A 23,294-nucleotide genomic window follows, 5' to 3' on the forward strand; every position below is an offset into this window, starting at 1 on the left:
TAGCATACAAATACATCCTTATGTGTGGCAGTCATTCCTTGAGGTTGTCACATTAACACACCTCAGATGCTTCCTTGAGAGAGGAGAAAGAGGCTTAGAGGGAGACAAAGATTTGGCAAAGCCGGCAGCTGCCTGATCCTCCGCTGACTGGAGGTGGGGTGCAGCCAGCCCACTATATCCCAGAAGCCCCAGGGGCCATCCCTGTGTGCTCCAATCACTGCCCATCATCCTTCATTTAGAGGTTATTTAATGACTGGATACCACACTCCTGGGACAATCTAAGCTCTGTGGAGACAACAGAGCACACACACAGCAGAGCAAAATCTTGCTACAAGTGGAGGATACTGGGCCTGGCAAACAATGCAAGCCCAGTGGCCACTGTGTTAGGATACATGCGCGCGTGTCTGCCCGCCCCCCCCCCCCGTGTGTGTGTATATATACACACGTTTGTGTGGGGTCGCACCCTGTCGTGGGCAACAGTGTGGGGAGGGCAGATACTCAACACCCTCCCTCCATGCCTTGTCTCCAGTCATCCTGGCAAGATAAAGATGGCCACCCTTCTGTCAGTAGGTGTATAATTACCACCATGGGCTCAATCTGGCATAGAAGTCCTACCCCTGGATCTCATTTAGTCCAGGCTTGCCTTGAATTCCTGATCATCCTGCTTCCATTTCCCCAGTGCTGGTATTATAGGGCTGGGCCAACACTCTGGGTTTCAACAATTCTTTACTGAGACTCCATTACACTCCAGTGGCTGTGGTGTTTTTAGCCTCCCTCACCTGTGGTCTGTCTTCTAGGGAGAGGAGGAGTGGGAGTACGATTGCTGAGCGCTAGGCTTTGAGGCATATGGGGACAGTGCCACCTAATGGCTATATGCTTTCATTTATGCTGTTTGCTTTTGCTTTCTGCCTTCCCGGGGCCTCAAGACTGTAACTCTCTGGCTCCCCCTAGGGGCTGGGGACTGGAGTTCCATCTATGCAGCTGCTGGGTGATTGACAAAGGATTGTAGAGAACACATAATATACAGGAGAGTTCACCACCTGGCAGCATGAAGGCTGTCTTTAAAATTCCACCCTAGAAGCCGGGTGTGGTGGCGCACACCTTTAATCCCAGCACTTGGGAGGCAGAAGCAGGCGGATCGCTGTGAATTCGAGGCCAGCCTGGTCTACAAAGTGAGTCCAGGATGGCCAAGGCTACACAGAGAGACCCTGTCGGGGGGGAAAAAATTCCACTCCAGAGGGCTTCTCCCACAGCACAGGTAAAAGAGTACTTACAGGAGTGTGGGTGCTCTCCCCCCCAAAAAACGGCTGCCCCTGAAAACCCTCACCCAGAAGAGATGATGACTTACCCATAGCTGCTTAGAGGAAGCTCTAGTTCCCAGGCGACATAACCCAAGCACCCCAGGCCACCTGCAATTAAGGCAGAGCTGTGAACAGCAGGTGGTAGGGAGTCATGAGGCACTCAAGTAAGAGTCTCTTGACTTCCCCCAGCCCTCCATTAGGGGACACAGCTGAGATGATTGTTTTTCAAGAAGGCACAGCTGAACTTTCCCCCAGGTCACGATTGCTTGGTTGGGAGGACAGTCCCAAGGGTACTCTCCTGTTTCTTAAGAGGCAAGGCCTCAATATTACCCAGGCCGGTCCTACACTCCTGGGCTTCAGCACCCCTCCCACCTCAGGCTTAGTAGCTGGGGCAGCAGAGCAGGCATGTGCCATGTGGGGCGACTTGCTTTTATTCGTGTGTGTGCCTGCTAATCTGTGTGTGCACCACATATGTGCAGATGCCCTCAGAGGCCAGAAGAACGTTGGATCCCCTGAAACGGGGGCTACAGACAGCTAGGGGTGCAGGGACCTGACCTTGATTCCTCTGCAAGAGCAGCCAGTGCTCTAAACACCAAGATTGGGAGAAACATTTGCAAATTATACATATCCAACAAAGGGCTCACATCTAAAATATATAAAGAATTCTCCAAATTCAGTAAAATGAAAAATAAAAAAATCCAGTTCAAATAGATTTGTGTGTCTGTGTGTGTGTCTGTGTGTGTACAATGTATAAGTGTGGGGATTTGTGCCATGGAACAAGTATAGAGGTCAAAGGACAACTGACAGGAACTGGCTCTCTCCTGTTTATATGGATTCCAGTGGTTGACCTCAGGTCATCAAGCTGGACAGCAAGTGTCCTTAGCTATGGAGCATCCTTGCCAGCCCAGGCACATGTTTTTGCAAAGATGTGCAAATGTTCATTGCTTTGCAATAAGCAAACTAAAGTTGTTGAGCACAGTGCTGCACACCTTTAATCTCAGGTGCCTCTCTGTGAGTTTGAGGCCAGCCTGGTCTACTCAGGGAGTCCCAGACCAACCAAGGCAAAAAAACAAAACAACACAAAACGTCAAAATATTCATTCATAAATGCATAAATTAACTGTGTCATGTCCATACAATGAAATGCAACCCAGCCACTGGACTAACGTGGACCTGCCAGCTCCAAATAAGGACCCGGAGACTTATTTATTTTTATTATAGCTTAGGCCTAGTTTAGGCTACCTCCCACTAACTTGTCTAATTTAAATTAACCCAACTACTCTAGCCCACATTTACCATGTGACCCTTCCTCTGGGTCACGCTATGATCGTCCCACAGTTCCTATCTCTGCCCAGAAGTCCCGCCTTGTGCCTCAGCCATTGGTCATCAGATCTTTATTAAACCAATCAGAAGGTGACGGAGGTGTATGTTTATAAATACTGAGGCAGGTGATGCATAAAAGTAATACCAAAGTGCTCAGCTCTCTGCCATACAGAGGTAAACAATTGGATAATAATACAAAGACAGCCTTCACGCTGTCAGTGCACAACAGTGTTACCCCAACAATGAAGGACTTTCAAAATAATCACGTCACATGAAAGCCAGAGGCCAAAAAGAGTGCACGTGGGTCCAGTCTTGTAAAAGCTTTAGAAAAGACAAAGTCATAGACAGACACAGAAAGCAGATGGGGGTTACTAGCAGGCAGTGCTGGGGAGAGCTAGGATGAAGGGGTTAGACATGGCTAGGAGGAAGTTCTTTAGGGCAATGAATAGTCTTATCATCTTAAATTGCGTGGATGCTCTCATTGACTACGTGTTTGCATCTCTAAATACTGGAGTCCTGTCTTAGTTACTTTTCTCATTGCTATGACAAAATAAGTAATATTAACAATTTTTAAAAGGGTTTATTTTTGGCCCACAGAAGGGATGGCAAAGGGGTGACAGGGACACGAAGACAATACTACATAGGTGTTTTCTTTTGACCTCACCATCCTCCTGCCTCAGCCTCCTGAGTACAGGATTACAGACACGCCTCCCTCATGCGGGACACGTTAGTATTTACTTGTGTTGTGTATACTTCAAAAGGAAGTTTCCTGAATAGTGTGGTTTTTTTTTTAATCTTTCACATTTTTAAAATATCACGTCCCCAAATACATCTTAAGCCCGTGTGGGTGGGGAAGAGACTAGTCTAGAAGGTTATTCTTTATCGGTGGAAGACAATGTGGCAAGATGACATCCTTGGAACTGGGTCACTGAAAGGTGCCACAGCAGGGGAGTACTGAGACTGGCTGGCAAAGCTCCCTCCGTGTTTTTTCTTGAGAGACAAGAGACAGGTTTGGTGGTCAGAGAGCACATGGGAACTCAGGCCTGGGTGGGCACCAACCTCCAGCCCCAGCGGTGGGAAAAGGGAATGACAGAGTCACCAGGCTCTAGTCTGTGAAGAGGCAGGCCTTTATAAGCAGGCTCAGGGTGGTTCCAAGCCCCCTCTGAGTGTCGCAGCCATGTTGCTGTGACATAGGTATCTGCCCTCTCCTCTGGGCACAGAAGAGTTCTGAGAACAGACAGAGCCAGAAGGCTCGTCACCCAGCCCTGTGCCCAGGTCAAAGGGGCTCAGTGGGGCAACGGAAATAAATAGCCTCCAGCCGCATTCTGTAGACAGGGTGTGGTGGTGCTCGCCTGTAATCCCAGGTCAACCTCAGCTTCACAGTGAGTTTGAGGCCAGCCTTGAACACACGAGGCCCTATCTCAATAACCAAAGGGAGATAGGCAGAAACATCCATGGGGGCTCAGAGCCCTGTTCGCACACCTGGGAAAGTCTATCCAGGCACAACTCAAGTGCTCTTTTCAAAGCCCTGCCTCCGCCCTTCCTTATACCACACCCAAGCTTCCCAGTGTGAAGGGAATTTCCTACCCCAGGTTTAGTTGAGTCTGAGATTCTTGTTGTATTTCAAAGAGTCTCACAGAAAACCTAGAGCCTAGGTAGAAGGGTTGACACACACGCTTGGGTTGACTGTTCCTGCAAGGCTTGCTGTCTCCAGCAGGGGGCGACCAGCACCGAGCTTTGCTTGGCGTGGGTCCCTGAATACAATCTGCAGATTCCTTACTACAGTTAGTTTTTATAACATGGGTATTTGTGGATGCTGCTCTCCTTCCTGAGCCCTGGTTCAACTACTTCTCCATGTGACCATTTCTCTACCTGTGGAGCCTTATGTCTTACCAGTCAGCCTCAGTTTCCCCTAGTGTGTGAAATATGAGTGCTGTCCATTTGGCCTCCCTGGGCTCAGTGGCCCAAGCTATACCAGTGCTCACTCCAGAGTAGCCTTCCTTCAACTCCTCCGCCGGCAAGACTTCCAAATAAGACAAACGAAAGAGCACCCCCCCAAAATCACATCTTTAATGTTTGATTAATGAACTGACTCTGAGGGACGAATGGACTGTGGCAGGGGTGGCTAGTTTTGAGTAGCCAGAAACTCTTGTTAATTGTATAGAAAAATGAATATTATATATATATATATATATTTTTTTTTTTTTAATGTAGAAAACGGGTGGGAGAAGCAGGAGCCTTACAGATGACTCAAGGCACCTGGGAATTTGAGACATGGTCCAAGCTTGCATCTGGAGCAGTGTTAGCAGGGCTGCGGCCAGCACTGCCTGCCCTGTGGAACAGAAAACTCTTCTTCTCTTCCTTTAAAAAAAAAAAAAAATCACTGTAAAACTGCCCTTGACAGGGCATAATGGCCAGTGGCCATGGCACTGCTAGATATAAAAAGAGTCCATACTGAGCCCTGAGCTTCTTTTCTGGGCCGTCCCTGTTCCCTGGGGGACCCACGGGGCTCAGCCTTCTTCCCCTGGGAGGAGTGGCTGTCAGAGACTGCACACAGGCACATACGCCCTGGGCTTCGGTCGGTGCCGCGAGTGGGCGGGGGAGCTGCAGCCGGTCCTGTCCAGCTTGTGTAAGACTTGGGACTCGCTGTGCAGAACAGTCCTGCTGGGGCCGCTGTGCCAGGCCAGGCCCTAATTGGGATAGCACAGACAGCACCCAGTGCCTGCTGTGTCCGCGCTGGACTTGGCGCCAGGTCCCAGCAATCCATCAGTGACAGAATGCTCAAGGATAATGTCCTCCACGCGGGTGATGTACAGTAGGGTCAGCAGCACCCCGAGAAACTGAGGACACAGAGAGAGAGAGAGAGACAGAGAGAGGGCTGGTGAGAGCCTGCTGGCACATGGGCATCCCTCCCTGGCAGTCTCCTCACTGGGTGGCTGGGGAAATTGAGGCGTCCTAAAACACCCACTGTCCAGACAGCCCCAGGATGGACCTCTTCTACCGTCCCTGCCCAGGAATATGGCGACTCCCTGCTCTGCCCTCAGTAGCACAGCCCCTCTGTGCTGGCTCCTGTGTCTCTGCCACACCTTATCCAGGGAACCTTGGGAAAGTCATGCCACCGTCACCCTTTGAAGCTTCAGTTTCCACTGCTGCTGAGTAGATGTGGTAATCACTCCTACCTCGCCGGTGGACTGAAGGCGGAGCCAGTGCAGAGAGAGCAGTTGAGGCTACTCCGCTTGCCTCTCCTTCTAGACCTCAGCTCTCCCAGTGCCTCTGACCCTTCATCACGCAGCCAGGCTTCCTCTGCACCCACCAACTACCCACCTGAGGAAGCAGGATGCCCAGTAACAGACCCGCCATGATGGTGTAGTTGTCCATGAACCATATCAGCACGGCGTTGGTGCAGCCCCGCACATGAATGAAGTTCTGTGCGTCCAGGCGCTGTGCGGGAGGAGGGTGCCAGCATAAGAGGGCGGCCGTGGCTTCTCTAGTACTGTTCCTGAGACAGCACAGCACTGGGGACACTGTGGTAGCACTTGGGTGGTGAGAACTGCTGGGGGCTTGGGGAATGACAGAGGATGCGCGCCCACATACCTCCCAGATGCCACCTGGCGCTATACACTATTACCTGAGCCAAAAGCCAACTCTAGGCTCATGTTAAAACCAAAACAAAACAAAACAAAAACCTACAGGTTTTTAATGCACAGTGAAGCTTCTAGAATTACTATGTTAGATTTTTTTTTCCCCACAAGTGGAAAAATCTCTCACCATGAAACTTTGCTCCATTCACAAAATTATTAAAAACAACATCATTGGGGGGGGGGGTGTAGGGTGGTGCTGGCTGGCTGCCCATGTTTTAGTGGGTGGCCCTACCCTCACACATATGTGGGCAGAACTAACTGGACCCAGTGGGCTATTAAAAGAATAAAGAAAGAAAAAAAGGCTGGGCACGGTGGTTCAAATCCTTAGTCCTAGCACTCCCTCAGGAGGCAGAGGCAGGAGAATCTCGGTGAGTTTGAGGCCAGCCTAATCTATATATACCAAATTCCAGGTCAGCTGGGGCTACCTAGAGAGACCCACCACCTCAGCTTCCTGAAAATATTCCCCGAAAGCTGATGTAGGGGGGACATTCAAGAAGGATTTTCTCTTTCCCAGGGGACTCCTGGGCCCCAGGTAGGTAACAGCAGTGTGAAGAGGCTTCAGGGCTGGGCAGGCAACATGGGAGGGGCCTTGGAAGGGCATAATGCCTCCTCACAGATAAGCCTGTCTGGAGTAGGTACCAGCAATCACAGGCAGATGGTCTCCCTTGGCTCCCTGGGGCCGGTCAATGACGGAAAGCCAGGGAGAGCTGGGACATCTGAGTAGCCAGGAGCCCTCCACTAGAAACCCCGCCATCAGTTATGGAATGGGATTAGAGGACAGAGGGTTTTCAAGCTGTTACCTCCTTGTCGATTGTTTTGTAGCCGCACATGGTGTTGACAACATCTGTCTGGAACAGAAACATATCAGTCACGATTCTACCAGCTGTTATCTGAAGGACTGGCCTTCTGCCGACGCAAGAGGCGCGCAGCGAGGAGAGTCGCGTGGTATGGATGGAGCTGAGATTTCTCGCCTCCAGTGGCAGGCTCCAGCCTGCATCTCAGCGACCACCTCCAAGAAATGCCCAGTGGAGAACCATGGGCAAGAGCCCCTTCTATGGGGGTTCTTGTGGGGGATCTCCCCTCCACCAGCAGCAGCTGGAAGCACCCCGGCGGCGCCCCCTTGCTGAGCCTGGCTGCTCCCATTTCGCTGGCTCCCAGAAAGGAGCTTCTCAAGCCACACTGGGCCCCTGCCGGCTGTGGTTTACCTGAGGGCAAAACTGGGCCACTGGCCACGCTTCCCTGCCCCTTCAAAGCTGGCTTCACCACCAAAGTTCTTCTCTGAAAAAAAAAGGCCACTCTCCAGGACTCCCCACTGCTGACTGACTTATACCTGGGGACCCTAGCGCTGGGATCTAACTCCCTTCTAGTTCCTTCTCAAGTAGGTGCAATGAGACTTCCCATCACTGTGTCCTGCTTGATAGCAACTTCAGCCATAAGGGAAGAGGCAGAACCCCAGGTCCAGCCTGGATCCAGCTTGGGTCCCTGCATATGTAAGTGAGGCCTGCACTGGGCCAGAAGGCCACTGGTGCCAGTGACAAGGCAGGAGAGCAGCAGCATAGCTCCAGCTTTCACAGGGCAAGTTCACTTGGCACTGTTCCAGACTCTGGGTGAAGCCCTACCCACCCACAGCCACTCCGTTTCCATGGTTACAGGCTGGGGTAGTAGGCGCAGCTGTCAAAACCATCACAAGAGACTTTGCATGGATTGTATGTGTATGGGTAGTGGGGAGTAACTGCCAGGCTTTTCTTTTGTGCCCCGGTCCAGACCCTGGACAGTTCCTGACATACTTGTCACACATCGGGACTGACAAGAGGTGACCACACAGCTCAGCATGCCAGATGACGGGGGAAGTGACAGCTGAGAGGCTCCTGCTGGGGAAAGTGGAGGCTGGCATTTATATCACCACATCCCTTCTGCCTCGGCGGCTAAGCTCGCCACTCCTGCGCCTGCGCTGCTCTGCCTATAGCTGACAGGGTGTATCTGCTGCCCCTGCTGAGCACTCTGGCCCTCTGTGATGTGATGTAGTCCTGCCAACCTTGGGCAAGTCTTCTAAAGAGGGTAAAGCAACAGTACCCCTGGCCTCCCAAGGCTGTCGTGAGGGCCGAGCAACTACAACTGAAGAGCCCAGGCCCACACATGCGCGTGTCCAGACGATGCTCACTGACACACTCACAGAGGAAGCTGCCCACGCAGCTCCCCCTTGCCAGAGCCGTTGGGCTAAGGAAAGCATGGGCACTAGCTACCACCTCATGCCCACTCCCACTGCCTGCTCCATTTGGGCAAAGTCTGGCCGGCTGGGCGACCCCACACCCGGTACTGATGAAGTTACCGTGTTCCTGATGCAGCAGGTGTAAGGTACCCCACAGGCCAGGGGCCCGGGGGCGCTGCAGTCATGGTACTGGTTTTTGCTCCAGTCTCTGTAGTCCTCCCCACCGCAGCACTTGAACTAAGGAGGAAAGCACAAAGAAAGAGCTGCAGTCACTGCCAAGGCCAGGGTCAGATGGCAGGCAGCACCAGCTAAGAGAAGATGCTGATGAGGTATTTGTGCGTCTGCAGGTGAAGGAAGCGGGTCGGAGGAGAGTGATGGAAGTACCAGGGTGGGAATGAGAGTGCCAGGGTCTCCTAAAGCCATACTCTGTTAGGTCAGAGATGTCAAGAGTGGCACGGCCACTCCACTTACTGGAGTGGCTTGCGTGGTAAAGCTAGACTACTGCAATTGGATATCACTGGAAGGGAAGTCCGCATCCCTAGCAACTGGTCTGCATCTTCCCCTCCATCTTCAAGGCCCTGAGGCAGGGGTCTGGCTGGAGTAGACAGCCTCAGAGGCCAGCTCCCATGAAAACCACGCATCATGCTGACCTTGGAGACCTGAATAGCTACCTACCTTAGGCGGTCCTCTTAGCTTCCCGACCCCTCCCCCCAACCCCCACTTCTACTCCCTGGTACCAGGGCCAGCTCCTGGGAGTGGGGGTGGGGTGGACAACCTGAGATGGCCTCTTCCTGGGCTCTGAGCTTAAGAAGACAGAGAACTGGCTAGGTGACAGAAACCACAGCCAGGCCTGCAGGCATACCTGGAATCCCAGCAGGAGGAATGCTACAAGTTTGAAGTCAACCTAGACTACATAGTGAGTTCTAGTACAACCTGGGCTACAGTATAAGACACACACACACGTTACAAAAAAACCAAAGAACAAAAAACCAAACTATACCAAAACTACCTAAGAGGGGATCAGGAAGGGCTCCTGTATAAGGAAAAAGTCGGGGTGGGGTGGGGGTAGGGTGGTATAGCTTTATGTTGAGAGGACAGGAAAGGCTGTTTGAAGGAGAGACGATTTCATCTGAGGCACAAACAAGGAAAAGGCGGTCAGCATGTATGTGCAAAGACCCTGTGCAGAAACAAGGCTGTGTTTCAGTGGTCGGTGGACAGGCCAACGAGCAAAGGGGATGAGGTCTGGAAACAGCGGCTATACGTAAAAAAGACCCATCCGCCAGAGCAACCAAGGGTCCAGGGACTGTGTTCCAGTGCAGGAAGCTAAGATCGTGTTGCACGAGGTGCTGGTACACACGAGGTGTTGGTACACACGAGGTGCTGGTACACACAATCTGGCTACCCTTCCCAAGTCTTCACAGTATACTGTCAGCCACCAGGCCTTGGGATCCACAAATGCCTATCTAACTGCAGTGTGGTACAAGGGGCATTTGTTATGCATTCCAATTCTCATATCACCACTCCGGCTGTGTGACTATAGGCAAGGCGATCAGCCTTTCTGGGCCTCGGGTACTTGTCTGCTAGAAAGAGCAATGCCAACTTAGCGTGGCTGAGCTGCGACAGTAAGAGAGTCGCAGTGCGAAGCATTCTGCACTTGGCCCAACAAGCATTAGTCACCTCCTTCCTCCCACTGGAGGAGAAATTAAATCCCAGAGCCAGCTAAGGGCTGGTTCCAACAAAAGCATCTATCTACTCTGGAGTATGACTCGGCTCTCCTGGCCTGGGCTGGCAGGCACATTGCTGGCAGAAAACAATGTCCCGGGAGCTGCACCTGTTTCTCCTATGGAGAAGCACAGAGCCAAAGGCCCAGGGCATGGTAAGGCTGGCCTCCACTGAAGGCTTGCCTAGGGGACCAGGCACACTCAACTGCCAGGGTGATGGGGGCAGGGAGGGGGTTGTAGCCCTCCACCATCACTACCGTCATCCAGTGAATGAGGGTGACACCATCACACTGGCTCTGCTCTAAGCACGTCAGAAAGAATCTCAACCACAGCAAGGAAAGAGACCAGAATCAGCCCCACGGTGCAGACAGGAAACCCAAGGAGCCTCTCTAGAGGCTGGCAAGCCCTGGGGAAAGGGTGGCTCCGCTGCAGCTGTGACTGTTGCACCCACGTACTGGGCTGGGCCTTGGGGAGAGGGACAGTGTCCCAAGGGGAAACACAATTATCACCACATCTCAAAGGTGTGTCAGCGAGAAGGGAGGGCTCTGGTCCCATGTCCAACAGGGGAAGCTGGGATTAGGAGAGAGTTTTCTCCTCAGCTTGGTGGAAGTGAGTGCACCACACTAGAGGGACTGGGTCCAGGAGGCTGGGCACCAGGGGAAGGCCAGTCAGTCCTCCACCCCCAAGAAAAGGAGTACCTTGTCACCCAGGGGGTGAGCACTGGCACCCTGCAAGGTGGCCAGGGTGGCATCTGGCCTTGTTGTGAGTTGCTTCCCTGTGTTCGAGGCCAGCCACCTGCACTGGGAAGAGCCAGGTCACCAGGTCCCTCACCCTACTTTCTGGGATAGAGGCTTGAATCCAGGGCAAAGGTCTTGGAGGTATCCCTCTGCCTCTCATCCCCGCCCCCCCCCCCGAAGCCGGTCACCTTCTTCTGAACAAAGTCCATGATGTTCTTGAAGTCCAGGTCATCGTAGTAGTTGACAATTCCTCTCCGAATGTTGTTATTCAGAAAGTCAATGGTCTAGACAGAAGGAGAAATTGCCAATGAAAAGGAGCACACGTCAGAGGCTAGCCCCCAATTATTCTACAAGTCCAGGTTAGCACAAAGGTGAACCCAACAGTCTCCAGCTATCTGAGCAGAAGGTCCTGACCACTCCCCACCCTGAATACTAGAGACTTCTCAGCCCCACAGATCTCTCCCAGGCTTCCAAGGCCCAGCCCCTGAGAGGCCGATCTGCCAGGCTCCAGTCTGAAGGGGCATGCTGGAGCTGGGCCTCAACCCTCCTGAGTCCTGCCATGTACTCTCTCCCTTGCCCAGTACCAGCATGTGCTGGAATCTTCCTTTGATCCTCCAGCCCCCTGCCACTCTCATCACCCAACCTCTTGCTTTATATAGAGGGAAACAGATGGCAGGGGAAGAGGACCATGGGGCTGTGAGAAGGGAAAAATAGAGAGAGGATAGACTTTGCCCTGAGTCACAGAACAGGCTGGTCAAGACTGGAACCCAGGTCTTCTGACACCCTACAAGGGCCTCTTTTCATTACTTGGTGCTCTGACCCTCAGGCCACACAGTCTCCTCCCACTTTGGGCATGGCCATTTTCCACCCGGAAGGGCGCGGGAATGCCACCCTCTCCCAGTCACGCTGGGCTCTCGGGAGCAACAGGCAGCTCTTGTGCTGAGATCCCTGGAATACAAAGGCTCCACAGCGGGCACGGCTGGGGCGGGAGAGTGGGCAGCCCTGTCACAGGCTTGTTGTGACAATCGAAGCTTTCAGAGCAGAGGCAGAGTACCAATGGAGACTGGGGACAAAGGGACATTCTTGGCTCCGATACAGGACAGAGGAGCCAGACAATTCCTGGGGGAGGTGCCATGAGGTACATTGGGATAGCAGGGGGCAGCTTCCAGGTTCTGTTAGAGATTACTTTCCTACTGGTGAACCTTCCAGATCTAAGCATCAGAGACTAAGCTAAGAGGGGCCACCAAGTCTCTTAGTCAAGGGCACAGTCCCTGCTGTTACCAGACCCCAGGCATTTCTCTTAATCACCAAGCTCCCTTTTCTCATCCACAAAATAGGGAGATGGTCAGCCTTCTGGAGGTGTGAAGAGTTTGAACCCCTAAAAGTGTTCACGGATCCTACTCCCATGGTAGGTCCCAGTAACACAAACATCTCTGCACGTGGAAAACAGACCCCTTAGGGTGTCATTTCATATTGCCACAGAGAAAGCCTCAGTTCCCCAGGGATGCTTAGGTCTACTGCTTGCCCAGAGGACTTCCCATAAGAGCAGTAGCCCCAAGAGTGAGCATCTTGGAGCTAATCGAGACACCTGCAGTCCTGAGGCCAACACACTTTGTCCAAGGTCCCCCAGCTGACCAAGATGCCAGCCTGCTAGCCTGCCACATTCTACATTATGAGCTAAGAAGCCTAGACTCAGGCGTGGCTGCCTCTGCCCGAGGCCCAACCTCCTCAAGAGTGAGGTGAGGACTGAGCCTGACTTGGGAGGCTTGAGGACCCCACCCCCATCCCAATATGAACAGCAATAGCATGGACTCCCCAACAGGAAAGAGAATCTACAGGCTCTCGGGTCACCGGCACACAGCCCTTCATGGGTCTGGCACTGAACCCCAGAGCAGGGGTTGAGTGGACCATCTGCCTGTCAGCCGTACTGTATACGCAGGACCAGCCAACTCATGGACCTCCCCACCCAACCTTGCCTGCCTGTTCCTCTGGGGGATGTGGTGACAGGGCCAGATGGCTGCGGAGGAATGGATGAATAAGAAACAGGACACCAGGGTGAGGTCAGTCTGCCACTCAAAGGGGTGGAGGGGGCAAGGGCATGAGCTCACAGCCTTGAATGATGCACTGTGGGCTTCCTTGGTTGAGCTAGGCAGGGTAACCCTTGGGTGGCACCATGGTTGCCTAGGCCAGGAGGGTAGAAATGGGCTATGAGCAGCTTTGATCTACTCTCCAGGCACCGGGGATATAGTCCTGACTTGCTCTGGCCCTCTCTTCCTACCTCATCCATTCTTAGATTTCCCTGGAGTTCCTTCCTGCAGGGATGGGTGAGGGTGGGAGGCAAGGGTGGCTAGAGTCTCTCTCTCTCTCTCTCTCTCTCTCTCTCTCTCTCTCTCTCTCTCTCTCTCTCTCTCTCTCCTCTTCCTGCCTCCCTCCCTCCTTTTCTTCTTTCCTTCCTCCCTCCTTCCTGCTAAGTCTAGCTAGTATGGTATGTGCTAGTCCTACCAAGACAACCCAACAGACCAGGCAGCCCAACAGACCCATATGAGGACCCTATTTCTATCTAGTGAGCTGCTTTAGCCCTGTTGGGGAGGAAGGCCCTGCAGGGAACCTCTGTGACCAGACATGGCAGTAGATAGCTGGTCCTGAGCCCAACCAGCTCACATGAGACAGTTCTTCTGATTGGTTGTTCTGGCTATTACAAACCTGCACTGCTCCTGGCATTGTGTGTGTGGTGTTTCCTAGGAACATGAGCAGGACACTGAGGTGGCCCCTGGGGCTGTGGCCATTGAAGAGAGGTGGGAGAAGCAACAAATTCCCATAAGGCACTCAGGTTGTGTGGTTTCCGGGTTGTAAAGGGCTTGCTGGTGTCCCCAGAACCCACCATGCACAATTCAAAGGAGCTGGAGTCACTTGGAGGCCATGCCTCTGGCTTCGGCAGCTGCTCCCAAAAGCAAGTCATACCACTGTCACCTCAGCCAACTCGCAACCAGGCCACACCAACAGAAGCAATTTCAGCCGGCAAGCTGCCTTTCACTGGTGCTGGCACAGGCCACAGAGGGGCACCTGACCCCGAGCAAGCAAACAACAAAGGCCACATGACTTTCAAAGTGTGTTAAGCTACCAGATAATGCCATGTAGTCCTATCCTTTCTAGAATTTTCCTTTAGCTCTGGATTTCTAGCCTCGGATGCCTCTGCCTCACCCCAGGGAAACCTTGGACTATTCTCAGTGAATTGGGCAGCTCCCAGTGCAAGGTTCAGGTGTGAAGGAGTCCAACAGCACTTCCCACAGGCTGGCTGATCCAGGGTCCGGCCCCTCTGGGGGTAGAATTGCTCTGGGACCCTGCAGGCTGCCCAAAGCCTCTGTCACATCCTAGACAGTTCCTGAGATGTATATATTCAGGTGTTTACCCAAGGGGACTGTGGAACCACAAGCTTTCTTCTGCCCCTAATTTCAAGATACCCTAAGTGCTGACTAGTAATGCTATGCCAGGGTAAGAAAACCAAGATGGTGTCACCTGCCAGTCTCTGGCCTGGCATCAGGAATGACCAAAACATCCTCTGAGAAAGACAGAGAGTGGCCTGCAGTCGCCTTGTTCTGCTGAGAGAAGTGGCAGAGGCATGGGAGGGTGGGACAGACCTACCAGATATAGCCCAGGAACTTTCTGGGTTTCTGCTCAGTTTTGCCACCTCCAGCCCCTATGATGCCCTCATGATGAGACCTAGAGCAATCTAGGGCAACAGTAAGAATGGAAAATATAGCTCAGGTTGTGGGGTCACCAACTCCCATGTCCGTGCCCAGGGCCAAGGCACTGAGCAGTTTTCTGCCATCCCAACTTGACTCCTCAGCGCACACCACACATATGCACAGACTGAAGAGCCACTGGCACCCTGATTGCTGTGTCCCCCTGCATGCAGCCACCTGACCTGGCTCACGGGAGACAGTTTCCCCACACATCCAAGCATCTATCTCTCACTAGCTGGCATTGGCCATGTCTGTCTGCTCCCTGAGAGTCTGGTTCTCAGCTGTCAGAGCAGACCCTCAGAACTAACAGGAAGTCCATGGTGTTGGACACTGAACTTGTTCTACAGTGGTTAAAGAGATCTGCATTCTCCTGAAGAAGACGTTCACTTGGGCACTCTCTTCTCCCCGCCACCACCATAGAAAAGAAAAAAAGAAAAATTTGGAATCTAGAGAAAAAAAAAAAAATAGAAAAGAGAGAACAAACCAATCCATCCTACTCCTCAGCTTCCAGAAATTTCTCCAGATTTATTTATTTATTTATTTTATCCATGACAGGGTTTCTCTGTGTAGTCCTGGCTGTCCTGGAACTCTGTCATCCAGGCTGGCCTTGAACTCAGAGATCTGCTTGATTCTGCCTCCCACGTGCTGGGATTAAAGGCATGTGTGTGCACTACATGCCCTGTTTCAGGGCTTTCTTTAAACAAATTTAAATAAGTACTTACTACATAACCTATAAGTACTATATAACCTACATAGGCCTCAAACTTGCAGTTCTCCTGCCTCAGCCTCTCAAGTTCTGGGATTATAGGTATGCACCACCACACCTGCTGTATTCTAACAATTGTAAATATTATGATGACTATATTGTGAAAATATTTTAGACAGGGTCTTGCTGTACACACCTCTGGTTAACGCGCTCACTATACATCTCAGGCTAGCCTCAAGCCCTGAGCAATGCTCCTGCCTTAGGCTCCCCAGTCCTAGGATTATAGGCATATGCCCCAATTTATATGTTTGCTTTCTTTTGTTCTTGGTTCCTTGCTCATGACCCTATTCCCCAAGGAAGGCCAAAATCAAACAAACAAACAAACAAACAACTAATAGGTTCTATTCCTCATGGAAGGTCACAGAAATGGTCATCTTCCCCACTTTGGGAGGCTGCAACCATCAGCTCTGAGCCACTTTCGTCTGGTAAAGTCATTCTAGAGAGTCCAGACAAGATTCCCACCCATTTATAAGCAGTCATGCCACACATGATGATTCGGTGGACAGTTTGGAGAACTGAGCATGCAGAGGGTCCTATGAGGGTGGAGTACTGGGAGAGCCTCTAGGAACTATGGCCACCTTCTCCCAAGCACCTCTTCTGCATCCTTACAATGGCTTTGGCATGGGTTGGTTTTTTGTTTGTTTGTTTGTTTGTTTTTGTTCTGTTTTGTTTTTGTAGTTATTGCTGTTCATTTGTTTGTTTTGTTTTATTTGAGACACACTTTCTCTACATAGCCCTGGTTGTTCTGGAACTTACTATGTACCCTAGGCTGGCCTTGAACTCACAAAGATCCACCTGCCTCTGCTTCCTGAGTGCTTGGATTAAACCACACTTGGTCAGTATGTTTTGTTTAATTTTAGACAGGGTTTCAAATAGCTGAAGTAGTTGAAAGATAGCTTTGAACTCCCTCACACAGTATGGAACACACATTTCATGGGTCACAGAGCCTACAGGGTGTGGGTATAACTGGAAAGTCATCCCTGACTCAGGCCCTGGCTTCCCAAGCAGTGAGGACTGAAGGTCCCAAGAGGCTCCCAAGGCAGTGGCCTTTACTCAGCTCAACTCCCTCATTTAAAAGAAGGAAGTGACGTCATGGCCCCAGCTGACCTACAAAATATGGGGAAACGGCAAATCTGACAGCCTTGGAGAGGCACACAGGAACCGGGACTAGCTTACTTAGTAGAGACAGGTTTATTAAAGCCACGAGTGGTGCTGACCATGAGCTGGCCCTGGAGCTCAGCCAAGAAAGTGCTAACCCAGACCCCTGCAAGGTTCCTGGCCAACTAAGAGCCCCACTGGTCATACCTAAAAGCATCGCTCTATACAACTTCAATAAATACCTTTCTCTACTCAAGATTGCTGGGAAGTGAACCAGGACCCCATTCCTGCCAGCTCAGAATTGATAGTCTCAAAAGCAGAAAAGGAAAACAAAAACAAAACAAAAAATGACTAAGGGGGTCTGGGGTATAGTAGCACACATCTGAAATCCCAGCACATAAGAGATGCAGGCAGTAGGCTCAAGTTCATCCTTGCTACATAGCTAGTATGAGGCCACCAAACTGTAGAGACCCTGTCTCAGAAAACAAACCACAGACACACTCACACACACACACACACACACACACACACACACACACACACAGAGAGAGAGAGAGAGACAGCAGAGAGAGAGAGATCAGAGAAGAGAGAGAGCTGACAAGAGAGAGAGAGACAGAGAGAGAGATGAAGAGAGAGAGAGAGACAGAGAGAGAGAGGCAGAGAGAGACAGAGAGACAGAGAGAGACAGAGAGACAGAGATGAGACAGAGAGACAGAGTCTTGCTGTTCTGGGGAGGGGTTCTTAATCCCTCTGGGTACTGCACTCTCCATCAATACAATGGGAACTGGCCCTCTCCCCTGCAACCCTTGCCATTCACCCATTAGGAAGCCAACCCTGAAATCGTAGGTAGGTTAGACTTGCTTACGATTGGGTCCCACTCTTCACTGTTTCCTCCTGGGTCAGAAGACCACCCACCACACTGATGCTGCATACAGTAGGGATCAAACACAGTGTTCTTGGAGGATTTGGGACAGCATCTGGTGACTTGGGATCAACTTCTGACAACTTACATGATCTGCCTTTGGCCCTGAAGCATGGTCTTGTTTTGAGACAGGGTCTCTCTACCCAGCCCTGACTGTCCTGGAACTGGCTATGTACACCAGGCTGGCCTCGAACTCACAGAGATCCACCTGCCTCTGTCTCCCCCTGAGGCATAGTCTTAACACTACCCAGAAGGCCAAGGACCTGTCCCTCTCCTCAATCCTATATTCCAGCCCAAAACACACATCAAATCCCACTATCTGTGACCTGGGGACATATGCCTTCACTTGCATCCGAGCCACCATCCCATCTTCTCTGGATGACTGTCACAGCCTCCCCTATCACCCTTACTTCCTGTCGCTTGTTCTCCACTTGGTAGCTAGAGTGAGATGGACGTGATTTGGGTTAAGTCCTTCCCTGCATACAGCTCTCTAATAACCCACTGCCTTTCAAAGTCACCCAGGGCATCTAACCCACAGCCTCTGAGAACCTACGTACTCCCCAAGCCAGCCAGCCAACCTTGCCTTCCACCCCTCTCTCCACACCTTACCCCATCAGGCAAGTAGACCCCTATTTACACGGTTCTGACAGTGCACCCAGTGTTCTTCCTGCCTCTGCCCACCCAGCCCCTTTCCGTGATGCAGAACAGCACGGCTTGGGCTATCCCAATGGAACCATCTGCGGACCCTGCCCATAGCAGCACCCTGGGTACAGCCCAGAGCACGCACAGTGGGTACTCAGTACACGCGTGGCAGATGATGGCCACACAGGCCTACCTGGTTCCGGAAGATCAGAGCCACTATGCCACCGATGAGCTCCATTATGAGGCAGATCCCCAGGATATACATAAACTGCAAGACAAGATGCAGAGATTCATCCAGGGATCGAGAGGAAGGCTCAAGGGACTCCTCACTCACCCTGAGAGTGACCATTGTAAGGTCACTTACTGGGCCTCCCTGACTGGGCCTTGCTGTGCTGCCCCTCCTAGAGAACCCAGGACTGTGCCGGAGAAGGCTTTGAACGCAGGGAGTGCCTGAGCTGCCCCAGGAAGATACTTGTCATGTTTGTCTCAGGGGTCCTCAATGGAGTCTAGCCACACAGCCAAAGGGGGCAGGCCTGGGCAGCACTTCCAGTCCCCGAGTACCACCCCCCACCAAACGGCTCAGAAGTGGCTTCTTAGTCAACCAAATATAGAAAGGGGTTCCTGAAGTGTAGAGGATATACACTCCATCCCCTTCTCTGAGAATTTGGCATTAACTAAATTGATTCTAGCAACTTCCAGCCTTAGACAATAAGCACCAAGACCCTGTCTGTGTAATGAGAGGACACACGTACACGCATCAGAAGTAGGCCTTCTTCACACCCGGTGTCCCCAGCATTGGGGTATCATCCCTCAGCTATCAACAGGGGCTGCACTGACTACAACCTCCACCTGACGGGCATGCAACCTGAGCCAGGCATTCCAGTGTACTGAGACTCAGGCCAGAACATCTGGGCCTCAGAAGCAATAAAGACTCTGAGCCTGAAGATGATGGTAACAGAAGGTGGCAAAACAGACCGCCCAGCATTGCCAGCGGTGCTGTGAGGATCCCTGGCTCACGTGGGTTTGCTGGCGATGTGAGCCGATGATTCATCACCCCCCCACCCCCCACCACCCCCACCCACCACCCTCCACCAGTTTTGCTGGCTCTCAGCTGACTGTCATTTCTCTTATGACAACCGAGAGTAACAGCGGTCACAGCCTCTCCGTAACAGAAGTATTCAAGTCAGACGTACATGCTGATATGAAGTAGCTGGGGCGGACCTGGACCACTGTGCTCCAATGGCTGACTCAGAAAATGTTCTGGGGCAGCTGGATTGTATGAAAGGCAGAAGGAGTCGAGCTGGCCAGGGCAGAGGGACTGGCTCTTCAGCGTTCTTAGAGACACCAAGAACCCACGCCCTACATACGAAGGTAGGGAGGAGCCACTTACCGACTGGAGAAGCCACAGGTTGTCCCGGAGGGAAGCCAGCACCCCGATGAAGGAGACGATGAACATGACCACCCCCAGGAGGATGAGGATGATGGCTGGGGCCAGGAAGGCGCTCTCAAGGGTTTTGTATTTCTGCCGTTCGACCTCTGCGTAGATCCCCACTGACAGGACCAGGCTCCCAATCAGCTGCCCCCCCCACAAAAAAAAAAAAAAAAGTAGAAGGTGAGGGGCTGCAGAGGTATGACAATTTAGTTGGAGCATGCTTGTCCAGCAGGAAGGAGGACCTCCCTGATCCATCCACTACAGAGCACCAACCAGGAGCAGTGGTGCACACCTGTAACCCCAGCATTTAGACAGTGGGATCAGAAGTTCAGTCATCCACGCATGAAATTTGAGATGGAGAGAGGGGTGGGGCGGGGCAGGGGGTTGAGATGGGAAAAGGTCAGACCGCTATGCTACTTGACCTTATCCAAAGGATCTCTCTGAGAATGTGGTACCAGCCACAAGACGTCGGCTCCCTCAGGGGAACTGTGCACGAGGGACTCTGCTGCGTGCTCAACTATGTTCCCCCACAAATAAGGACCTCAAGATGTGACTATATTTGGAGCTGGAACCTTGAGAGTAGTAATTAAGTCAAGATGAGGTCACGAAGGTGGCTCTATTTCAATATGAGTGTTGTCCTTAGAAGAGATTATGGGCTGGGAGAACAATGGGTAGAGTGCTTGCCTAGACTGCAGACGCCCCGGGTTCAAGTCCCAGCACCACATAAACTGGGTGGTGCTTTAGCACTGGAAAGGTGAAAGCCCAAGAACTAGGGTTTAAGGTCATCTCTGGCTACATGCAGGTTTGAGCTAGCCTGGGATACATAAGGCCGCCTGTGAGGAAAGAAAAATCTGTGGTGGGGAATGCCACAACAGCCCTTGAAGACTGAAAGCAACTGTAGAGGCCAGTGCTGGTGGCCAGGGAAACGCCACTGCCCGCAGCGTCACAGAACATGGGTTTGAGTGTCAGGCTCTGGCACGGGTGTTGGCTAGGAGTTTACGTTCTCATCTGAGCAACAGGAAATAGCAGGCTCACGCCTGCCCTGTCACCACGCAGCTTCCTCAACGGTTTTAGTGAGATGATAAAGATGGACATTCCAGAGACATGGGGGGCACAGGGTCACTGTCGCGCATGCTCACTAGACTAGACGTGCCACTCCAGGGACATTTCCCAGCTGCTGGGGGGAGCAGACACTTCACTCAGCATCATAAACAAGGAGTTTCCCTTCGGAATGACCATCGAGAAGGCCAAAGGTCAGAACAGAGAAGACTCCTAGGGGATTTAAGCATACTCTCCCCTTACTGGTATTTTAACATTGAGACATGGTACACCTGAGCGACATGAGCTCACCCGATAGCTTTCTGGTCCCATCCCACCCCCACCCCCCCAACAGAACACACTGCCCCAAAACCATCTGTGTGTGTCCGGTTGTCACCAGTACCCTGAAGCCTTGTGAGGCCACATTCTTAGACACTGGAAATCCCCTATTGTTTTGGTCCACAGGCTTGTAATTTCAGCTCTCAGGAAGCTAAGTGGGAGGACTGAGAACTCCAGGTCTGCCTGGGCTATACTAGAGACTCGCATTCGCTGTCCTTCCCTACCCCTACACACACACACACACACACACACACACACACACACACACACACACACACACACACATGCACACACGCACGCACGCATGCACACAGTAAAAAAATATTTTTTAATGACGGAGAGGGGATCCCCTCCCCAGGAAACCCCCTGGATCTTTTTTTCCTGCTTTATTTCTTCTCCTTTTATGCTTATTAGTATGTTGGAGGGCAAGAGTCTGGCGTGTTCGCTTGTTTTGTTGCTGAAGCGCCTCACATAGCCCAGGCTGGCCTTGAACTTCCTGTGTAGCCTAAAGCTGCCTGTCTCCCCAGCTCTGACTCCCAAGTACAGGACTGATTATAGCATGCACCACCACTCTGGGATTTGTATTTGTTAGTGTTAAATATACATTATTTTTAAATCCTTGTGTTACATTTATCTGTTTATTTGCAGGGCGGGCCGTGTGTGGAAGTCAGAAGACAGCGCCTGGGACTTACTTAGTCCTCTTCTTCTACCAGGTGAGAACTGAAGACGGAACTCAGGTAACTGGGCTCAGTGGCAAGTACCCTTACCCAGTGAGCAATCATTGGCTTTTATCTTTTTTTTTTTTTTTTTTTAATTTGTGTACATTGGTGTGAGGGTGTCAGATCTTGGAGTTACGGACAGTTGTGAGCTGCCACGTGGGTGCTGGGAATCGAACCTGGGTCCTTTGGAAGAGCAGGCAGTGCTCTTAACCACTGAGCCATCTCTCCAGCCCCTTATCTTCTTAAATAATTTATCTGAGGCTGGAGAGATGGCTCAGAGGTCAAGAGCACCAGCTGCTCTTCCAAAGGTCTTAAGTTCAATTCCCAGCAACCTCATGGTTGCAGACAACTATCTATAATGAAAGCTGGTGTCCTCTTCTGGTGTACAGGTGTACATGCGGGTGCAACACTATATACATAATAAATACATTTTTTAAAAAATCATTTATCTCCATGCCTCCCTAAACATAACATAACTCCAGGAAAGTATTTTGACAGTTCAGGGCACCCCCATCACCCTGGCAGTCCTGACACTTAAGAAATCTGGTCAGCAGGGAGACCGTGTGTCTGCTGAAGGAACGTGGGCCAGACTTTTCCCACAGACCTCGGGGTCTGACATAGACATCGCTTCCTCTAAGTCTACCCAGCCAAGAGTTCTGGCACCAGAGCTATGCATCCTGGAAGGTAGAGTGCAGATGATAGACAGATCTATGGACTTCTCCAGTCCACAGAAGGCAGCAATGAGGAATAACAGAAGCCATGTCCAAAGTAAGAGAAATGAGGGATGGTACCGATCGTGTGTTAATGAGCTATGCTGGGGACTCAGCAAGCTGGGGGCGGGGCACCACCTAGAGAACACAGAGGCTGTCACACACTGGCTTGCAGCCTTCCGGTGGTGGTAAGAGGCTCCTTACAGACCATCATATCCTCACACAGTACCAAGGCTATCCTGTGGAAAGAGAAGTGCCTGCTTCCACCTAAGCTGAGAAGAGACAGGGATGCCAGGAGTCACAGCGACTATGACACAGCAACCCATCTCCTGGTCCAGAAGGAAGGTCTCTCCAATACACATGACCAGGGAGGCTAATGACATGGACAGACTCAGCCAACAGTTCCGTGTGAATGAGTTAGCTAAAACAGGGAAACTGTGGGCAAAGGAATGAAAATGTGTGCAGCTTGGTCTATATGAAACCGTATTCTGAAGAGAAAACAAACAAAAAGACAAAAGAAAAAAAAGCCAAGTCCTACTATCCTAACACTGGGGAGTTTAGAGGCAGAAAGTACAAGAATCCAAGATTGTAAGCAAGGCTATAGTCCAAAGCAAGTCTGAGGTCAGGATAGGCTATATGAAACCCTGCCTTAAGAAAAAAAAGTCTGAGGGGCTGGAGAGATGGCTCAGCGGTTAAGAGCACTGACTGCTCTTCCAAAGGACCCGGGTTCAATTCCCAGCACCCACATGGCAGCTCACAACTGTCTGTAACTACAAGGTCTGACACCTTCACAAAGACATACATGAAGGCAAAACACTGATGCACATAAAATAAAAATAAATTATTAAAAAAAAAAAAAGAAAAGAAAAAAAGTCTGAAGGCTAAGTGTGATGGTGAACGCCTTTAATTCTAGCACATGGAAGGCAGAGGCAGGTGGATCTCTGTGCGTTCAAG

General features: G+C 51.5%; 1 protein-coding gene across 2 annotated transcripts in view; it reads right to left on the reverse strand.

Moving 5' to 3' along the window:
• Positions 1-5,067: 5,067 nt before the first annotated feature.
• The window catches only part of Tspan15 (tetraspanin 15), a 39,673-nt gene continuing 21,446 nt past the window's right edge, over positions 5,068-23,294 (reverse strand). For both annotated transcript variants that reach the window (XM_051153126.1, XM_051153127.1), the window contains exons 2-8: positions 19,493-19,678; positions 18,296-18,370; positions 11,120-11,215; positions 8,594-8,710; positions 7,065-7,112; positions 5,948-6,064; positions 5,068-5,463 (exon numbers count right to left, since the gene is read on the reverse strand). In XM_051153126.1, coding sequence (XP_051009083.1) covers positions 5,314-5,463; positions 5,948-6,064; positions 7,065-7,112; positions 8,594-8,710; positions 11,120-11,215; positions 18,296-18,370; positions 19,493-19,678 — 789 coding nt within the window. In that variant the 3' untranslated portion in view covers positions 5,068-5,313. The remainder of the gene's footprint in view (positions 5,464-5,947; positions 6,065-7,064; positions 7,113-8,593; positions 8,711-11,119; positions 11,216-18,295; positions 18,371-19,492; positions 19,679-23,294) is intronic.

This window comes from Acomys russatus, chromosome 11, assembly GCF_903995435.1.
Source record: "Acomys russatus chromosome 11, mAcoRus1.1, whole genome shotgun sequence".
In the NCBI taxonomy this organism is placed as follows: domain Eukaryota; kingdom Metazoa; phylum Chordata; class Mammalia; order Rodentia; family Muridae; genus Acomys; species Acomys russatus.